The following is an 8,325-nucleotide window of genomic DNA, read 5'->3' as shown; positions in this document are numbered from 1 at the left end:
AGGGCATCCAAAACATCAGCTTCCACAAGGAAGGGTATGCAAGTAATAAGCCCTCTAAAGATTGGCTCTTTAAGCATGGAAAGTGCAAGTGCATTAGTATTCATAGTGTTAATGCTTTGTTGTGGATGCTCACCATTGTAGCATTAGTAAAAGTTTAAAAAATTTGAATGATGCAAGATATCTTCTTTTCAAAGGCCATACTCACGACTAAAAGTGGTAAAATCAACTAAAAAAGCTACAAACCATTACAATCTCCCTAGAGCATTCCTATGTACCAAGAAAAGAAACGGCACCTGTTCAAGTCCGGTCGCTTTCCTCGATAGGAAAGTTCGCGGTAGTATCTATTATTTAGTTATCCCCACCATATTTTATAGGAGAACTAGTACATCAAAATGAATTACAAGAATTCTTGTCCACGAGGGGCCCCAATGAGTTGACATGTAACCATTGAGCAAAAAAATACAATAGCCTTGAGAGAGGCCACCATGGGCAACAGATGCACACACAAAAAAGTAGCTAAGAAATCCAAAGAGTACCATCGCACAACTCCATCACCAATGCAGAAGAGAAGACCGTGCCGAGAAGACACACCAAGAGGAGTGCCGAACTAGAGAACGCCGTGATCCACAGGCTACCAAGAGGAGCCTCCCGCCTTCTTTCCCGATCCGACGATGCCACAAGCGGGTCGTCATGTGGCCACCACAACAGCCCACCTCATTGGACCAAGGGCAAACCACCGATTCCATTATCCCCCCAAGAGAGGGGCAGGTAAGAGCATGTACAAAAAGAAGGGAGAGGATGAGGCTCTGTATAGATAATGGGTAGGGTTACCTGGGGCCGCCTCCCGAGGCACACCCAGACCCTCTGTCAATGCCATTATCCCACCATGTAGATAGAACCATGCATGCTACAAGCCAAACTTGCCTTGCCATAGAGCACCTGGAGCATCCCCACTCATGTGTGCCTTGCAGGCAATAGGGATAAAAAAACGAAAACTCTTTATCTAATTCTATTCAGCTGATCAAACCATGAATGTATTTTGGGGGGCAGAAATTGCAAGTGCTCTTCGCAAAATTCTTTTTTGTAGCCCACATATACAGTGCGTCATTTACAAGCAAGCCTCAGACTGTTGAAACAGAATCTGGTAATGAAGTAGTGCTGGCCATATGGCCCACAAACAAAACCTAATATTCCCAGTCGCCTTCATCATTCCGCCAAAGCACCATACATCGATTCTTCCTGAACTAAACAAGTCGAGGTCCCTTGATGCCTGCAGACGATTGCTGAGTACTACAAAAAAAAATCCTCACATGTTAGCACAACATTCTTCAATATTCACTTAATCTATCAGATCATCAAATGAAAGATAATGATCGCCCAAGGTCAAGTTCAGGTGCTGAAGGAGGCGAGATGTTAGAAAATTTAACGTCACAATGAAATGTTTCACTCCGAATCGCAGAGTTTCAACATGAATTCTTCCACCCCAACCTGAACAGGAGGACGGAACATGGACCAAAACGCCAATATATAAAAAAAGAAAGAAATAGGGTGCGTACTTCCAATGTCACAATGATTCTAGTCTCACAAGATAACCTTCTAAAACGAGAGCTGCTTAAATGACAAGACCAATTGGCAATTCGTCAAAAACTTAACAAACAAAAGCCAAAAGCAGTTTGAAAAAGAGAAAAAACAAGGACTCTTGTGTTAACTTAGCAAATGAACAATGAAAATGTGATATTTGGAGCTCACTTGTCAAGCTATTCACACTCTATGCCATCGTCGCGTCTCCCAAACCTCCATGCCTTGCAACTCCTTCCTGGTTACGAAGAGCCGATTACCTCCTATAGCCATAGCAGTGATGGCATAGCCAGCACCCATACTACGTCTTTGGTCAACAAAGTTTCTCCTAAAAGATGTCTCCCAATACTTTTCATCGGGCCCAAGTTGCAATGGAACCTCTGCCCAAACCTCAAGGTCTCCTCCACGACTGCAAAAGACTTGTTTGCCATTAACGACAAGCAAATTAGAGACACCTCCTTCCCCTTTCTGTAAGCCCGGCCTGGTCTCTTCCATTATCATCCACGGATCCGGCTCCTCTTTCAACATTCTCAAATCTAGAAGCTCCATGCGTCCAGATGCCACCCCTACTTTGAAAATGCCATTCAAATCTCCTGAGACAGCCCAGTCAGCGAAACTGTCTTTCTCTTGCGCACGTAGAGTCATGTTTGGCTCCTTCCACTCCCAAATTTGCTCTTTGCTCCTTACATCAAAAAGCCGCAAATGGCCCGAATGCCCAAATGGGCCTGCAACAGTTGATCCTGCAATCAACAATCCCCTCCTTTCCATCCATTGCAGCTTGGTTGGCACAATAGCAGAAAGACCCTTCTGCCTCCCTATGTCATCCACTACTTCCAACCGCTCCGGATCCACGAATGTGATCGTATTGTCCCCGCTTTTGGCACTGCTGAAGCTAGCAAAAATAGTGTTGGGTGATGATGTAATCGCATGAACACTCGGATTGAACACACGGGGGTCCTGTGCATCGTTCCACATGAAGCTTTTCTTGTGTTTGCTGTGCAGGGCATCATAGACATGAAGGCCAGGCATGTCAGGGGACCCCATGGCAACTAGAGACTCAGAAAGCATTTCAAGACACCCGATCTGGAAGAGTTCTGTGAGGGTAGTAGAGCATCGGCGAAGAGCCCAGTCATAGAAGGTGACTTTGCTACCATGGCCAAGGCAAAGGGAACCATCGGAGGGCCCAACAGCGATGGCAGATGGAAAATCGCGCCCATTTGAGAGGAGGGCGCGAGACTTTTCGAGATCTAGGCCATCAAGGGAAGGGGGGGAGAGACAAGCTTGAAGGGTTTCAAGCATACCATAGTGGGAAGCCTCCAGGATGATGAGGTCGAGGTCTACGTCTGCCGGAAGGGGCGGCAGACGTTTGGAACGAAGAAGACAGAGGAGGGCGCGGAAGAGATCGGGATCACGATCTAAAAAGAGCTCACTGCGCTTGTCCTGAAAGGCCTCTTCTACAAATTTTGCCAACAGAGAGCCCTCGCCCGCAGCCTGCAGGGTGGCTGTGTTGGTGTCAAAGCGCACCCCTCCCACATTTAGCTTGATGGGCTTGTTGGGCAGCGCCGCCAGAGGGTTCTGCACTTGCGCTTGCATCCCTTACACCTCCTCTCAAACCTTGCCGTCTATTCTTCTTCTTCTTCTTCTTCGTCTTCGTCTTCCTCTTTTTCCTTCTTCTTGTTTCCTGCACAGGCTGTCCGAACTGCTGGACCAGGGCTGGAGCCTGCTACGGCTGGTCGAGTTGTTGCGGATGCTCTGCTGCAATATGCTGCCATAATGCCATTGCCCATACCCATTTTGTAGGTACATGCGCTTTGACCTCGCCCCACCGAATGTGAGATCGGAACTCAATTTTGAATAGATATGAATAATTAGAGAGAGAGAGAGAGAGAGAGAGAGAGAGAGACATACACACACACACACAGAGCCTGTCCATGATCAAACATGACCAAAAGAAAATATCACGTTCTTGTTTGGCGATCCACCTCTATATAAATGTGTGTTCGTAGGGTATGGAGGACCGATTCTGAAAAATGCTTGTTTCACTAAAATCTTGGGCGATCCTCTTGAGTAAGGAAATAATTTAAAGTGAATTAAAGACCAGCGTCGAACTTTAGTTTGCATGGGGCAACGCACGAGGAGGGGAGGAAGCTCAGGGAAGGGGGGTGGAAGGTGATACGCTCTGAGCCACAAGGTTGTTTCCAACGCTCTGGTGATCATCTGTCCTTGCCTTGAGTATCTGATAGGCAGAGTCTCTTGCAATTGTTCTTTCAATGGCAAAACTTATGATTCTTTCTCTCTCTCTCTCTCTCTCTCTCTCTCTCTCTCTCTCTCTAAAAGTTGGCCACCCGTAAAGCGGGAAATCTTCAAGGTATCAAGCCGGAAATGATTAAATGGACGGGAGATTTTTCACATGAGTGGATGTGTGATATGTTCAACCTTGCACTTCCACATGGTATGCCTTGTGATTGGAGCATCAATTGGGTCAAGCCTTTGCATAAAGGAGGGGATGTAAAGAATGTAAATAAATACCGGACTATAATGATTCGTCTCTTATGGCAAAGTTGTTTGGATGCAGAATGGAGATAAAATTGATTGATTGGGATAAAGACAATGGCAAGCGTGCAAAAGGACAAGCGGGTTTTCCTAGACGCCATAACACGATTGATCATCTTGTCACTCTTCGTGTTCTCATGGAGGAAAGTCGGTTGAAAGGCAAGCGATTGTATTGTTTCTTTGTGGACTTTAAGAAAGCCTTTGATATGATTTCACGTAATAATTTGTGAAGAAGGATGGAAGAACTCCAAGTGCCAAGTTAGTTTATGCTTGCAATTTCTCGAATCTATGAGAATGTAGTGTGTCAATTGCGCATGGGAAGAGGAATTTCAAAAAAAATTGCAAGCACTTTTGGGGTTAAACAAGGATGTACATGGTCACCAACTCTCTTTGGTCAATGCATCAATCAATGGGAGCAAATGGTACTTGAATTTATGCAAAAAGAAGGCATTGAAGAGGTCAGTATTTGCAATGCAGTAATCATTCTTTTGTTGTATGCGGATGATGTAGTGCTTCTAGCACACACTTTAGAGGATGCACAAAAGCTTATGGGTGTCCTTGAGAACTTTTGCTTGCATAGTGGGTTGATTGTGAATGAATCCAAAACAAAGGTTATGCTTGTGAAAACCAATCATAAGGAGAAGCCATGCATTGTGTACAACAATGAGACAATTGAAGTTGTTGAGAGCTTTAAGTACCTTGGCCTTGAGGTGTCGACCAATCATCACAAGTGGCATGAATGTACTATGCATCATTTGGAAGCCGGAAAGAGAGCATATTATGCATTTAAGAACATGTGTAATGCGAGAAATAGCAAGTGTTGGATTCTCAAGAAGTACCATTTTGACACATTGGTGACACCGATTCTTCTTTATGGAGTTGAAGTGCGGGATTGGAGCATCTGAAAGTCTGCTTGGAAAGAGTTTAAGAATGTCCAAAAGCATTTTCTTACAAACTTTCTCCAAGTTAAGACACAAACACCATGTATGCTCCTACTTCTTGAGTCAGGATATCTTCCAATTGAGGTTATGGGCATGGAAAGGGAGGTGGAGTACATGATAACGATGCGCCAATACCCCTCACGTCTAATTCCTACAATTGCATGGGAAGCAAGAAAAAAAGTTCAAAAGACGCATAAAGGAAAGATCTTTGAGCACGGGATGGATGCAAGACATAAAGAAGCAATATGGGAGACGAGATGCATTACACTTGCTACACAATACCTCAATAGACTCCCAAGTGAATGAAGCTTTCCTACAATGCCAATGTATTACGGCTTGGGAGGAATCCGGTGGGTCACACTTCAAACATCACACCACCCATATCACATCGACTTCCTACAATTGCGTGGGAAGCAAGCAAAAAAGTTCAAAAGAAGCATCAAAGCAAGATCTTGAGCACGGGATGGATGCAAGACATAAAGAAGTGGTTTGGGAGATGGGATGCATTACACTTGCTACATGATGCCTCAATAGACTCCCAAGTGAATGAAGCTTTTCTACAATGTCAATGTATTACGGCTTGGGAGGAATCCAGTGGGTCACGCTTCATCCATTACACCACCCATATTTCCCTCAACTACAAAACCACGCAATTCTCCCATGTTTATCCAAGTAAACGTTGTGCTTTTGGTTGTAGATGGAACTTCGCATAAGATTAAACCAAGGGAAACAAGTTCAGATACCAAAAGATTCAGGGTTATTAGGTCTCCCCAATATCTCGGAAAATTAAAAAGCCTTTCAAAACATCTTAAGTGCATATGTGAAGGGTGAGTTTTGGAAATGAAATGACTCATGGAAGTGGAAAGTCAAAAGACTTTTTATGTCCATATAAATAGAGATGCTCAAGTACACCTTGATACATTTGTGTTTTTCTTTCCTTATGTTCTCTTTAGGGTTTACTTCTCTTTAGAGTGTCCTTGCACTATGTAAGTAGTGAATATATATTTTTTGAAGCCATTAGGAATATCTTATAATAGTAGAAAATATTGGTGCTTAAAGAGAAGTTATAGGAAATTGACATGAATCGGAAGACCTTTTTAAGATTGAAAGCAATAAGAAACATATAATTGACACAAAATTGATGTTGAGATCCAACAAAAGATTCAATAATGAACCCTGATATCCCTATTACAAAATGATTGCATACGTCGTTGCCAGTATGCCGCTTCAATATGCAACCCTTCAGCCATAAATACCCAAGATTGAAGCAAACTACGAATACCAGCTCAAACAAAAAATCTTGGTTCCACTTGATAAATATCCCAAACTTTCGCTCTCAACAAGATTCTCAAGGAAAATAGAAAGAAATTCCCATGTACACCCTTTATGCTTGCCCTCGCTTGCTAATTGCACTTCTCAAAATTGTCAAGGAAGATATTGAAAGAGACCAGCAAGATAGATCACTAATTTCAAGATCTCCTTCTTGATGGATGCTTGCCAAGAGAGCAAGCTTCGCCTTTCCTCCTGTATAACTCATCCTTCCCCTTTGCTCACCCTTGCCTTCCACGGATTTGAGATCCCGAAGGACACGAGAAGAAAGCCCTCGCTCTTCCACCCCTTCCCTTCATTTGTCATTCTCCTACTCTCCTTGATTTGACCCTTGCCTTCCATGCCTTCAAGATCTCGAGGGGCATGAGAAGAAGCCCTCCCTCTACCACTCCCTCGTTTTGCATGTAGCTTCCCCATCTCTTGTTCTTTCCCACACTCAACCCCTTCTTCTTCTTTTTTCATGCAAAAGCCCCTATTTCTCCTCGTTATCCCCCTCTTTTTTTTTTATAATAGCTTGCCCCCCCTCTTTTTTGCTTGTCACAGGACCATGACAAGGTGGGAAGCCAAGTGATGACATGGCACTTAGGATGATCGAGATTCACCGTTTTTTCACAAGACAAGAGCCGAAAAGGATCGCCATGGCTTTCGGACAAACTAATCACTCTGTTGTCCAACACAAGCTTCTCTTTCTCCTTGCTTCCTGCTCGTTTGTTGTGCCTTTGTTTCTTTTTTCCCTCGTTCACATTAAGCACCCCCCCTTCCAATCCATTGGACGGCCATCTTGTTTCGGGCGGCCATTACTTTGACCTTTGGGCACCCTCAAGGTACACCACAATTGGCTTATGTATCCACCAAAGCATTGCCTTCCACAACATGTATCTCTAGTAGCCGCCCAACTAAGCGGTTATATTGGTGAAGGCATCACTTTTAACATACATAACGACCAAGGCAATGTTAAGCACATCATCTTTCTCCAACACCCCCATCAACCAAGACACTACCAAGCATCGTATCATTCAACAGCATTGCCCAACCATAATCTCATTCATTGCAATCCAAATAACGATATTCTAGATAGAAAAACCATCAAGAACTTTATGTGCTTTCGTTAAAACGTCACATATGGCATACATACCAACTCAAGATGTACCTCATTTGCCATATTTCTGTGAGCATGGTAATCTAATCAACTACCCACTTGAAATGGACACATCATGGATATTTTGGATGTAATCCATCACGATACTTTACATTTGAGTACATTTGACATACAACACAAGTTTTAACAAAGTGTACCACATCTTTAATTTATACATACCCTTCCACCGATATCGATCTTTGATTGTAGCAAGAGTGTCCCAAACTGCCCTGTGACCTGCCCATAGTTACTCATGGAATTCTTTAAGTACTTGGAGTTGCATTACCCTATCACAAACCACTTGTTGAGGGGTACCTCTCTACTTCTTTGTATGCTTCCATAAAAAACCACCATGTAAGAAATACCCATAAGACTTCTTGCAGATACGCTTAAACCCTTGATCAGTCCAGACCTCCTGCTTCTTTAGTGTACTCAAATATTTCCCAATCAATAGCCATTCACCTTCATACTTATCCTCTGCAACAAAGACTGTAATGCATAAACCATACTTTTACATTTTGCATGCAATTGTGAGGAGGTAAAGAGCCTCAAGACCACATCTTCACTTTTAGAAATCATATTCTCTTCATCTTCAAATATGGCCCTTGACAACATATCAACTACTCTAGACAATGTTAAAGAAGCATGGGAAAGCTTTTTCTTTCTAACTAGGTGAGATCGGGTGTGTCGATCCTAGTGTGGTAGCTCCAATGGTAATATTCACTATTCCACATTTGTCTTTGAATCTACAACCAATTCCTATTCCAAAATCTTCCTAAGTTAGTT

At 43.3% G+C, this 8,325-nt stretch overlaps 1 protein-coding gene across 1 annotated transcript; it reads right to left on the bottom strand.

Annotated features, from left to right (window-relative positions):
• Window positions 1–292: 292 nt before the first annotated feature.
• Window positions 293–3,420, bottom strand: LOC147419926 (protein ENDOPLASMIC RETICULUM-ARRESTED PEN3-like). The gene is made up of 2 exons (XM_086505623.1): window positions 1,750–3,420; window positions 293–1,290 (listed from the first exon to the last, which is right to left on the bottom strand). The coding sequence occupies exon 1, from the start codon at window positions 3,169–3,171 to the stop codon at window positions 1,762–1,764; it is 1,410 nt and encodes a 469-aa protein (XP_086361749.1). The 5' UTR covers window positions 3,172–3,420; the 3' UTR covers window positions 293–1,290; window positions 1,750–1,761.
• Window positions 3,421–8,325: the final 4,905 nt, after the last annotated feature.

The sequence above is a fragment of the Adiantum capillus-veneris genome, chromosome 29 (genome assembly GCF_014529385.1).
Source record: "Adiantum capillus-veneris isolate H3 chromosome 29, ASM1452938v2, whole genome shotgun sequence".
NCBI lineage: Eukaryota > Viridiplantae > Streptophyta > Polypodiopsida > Polypodiales > Pteridaceae > Adiantum > Adiantum capillus-veneris.
Note: the sequence above shows the minus strand (reverse complement) of the source record. Positions and strands in the feature narration are given on the sequence as shown.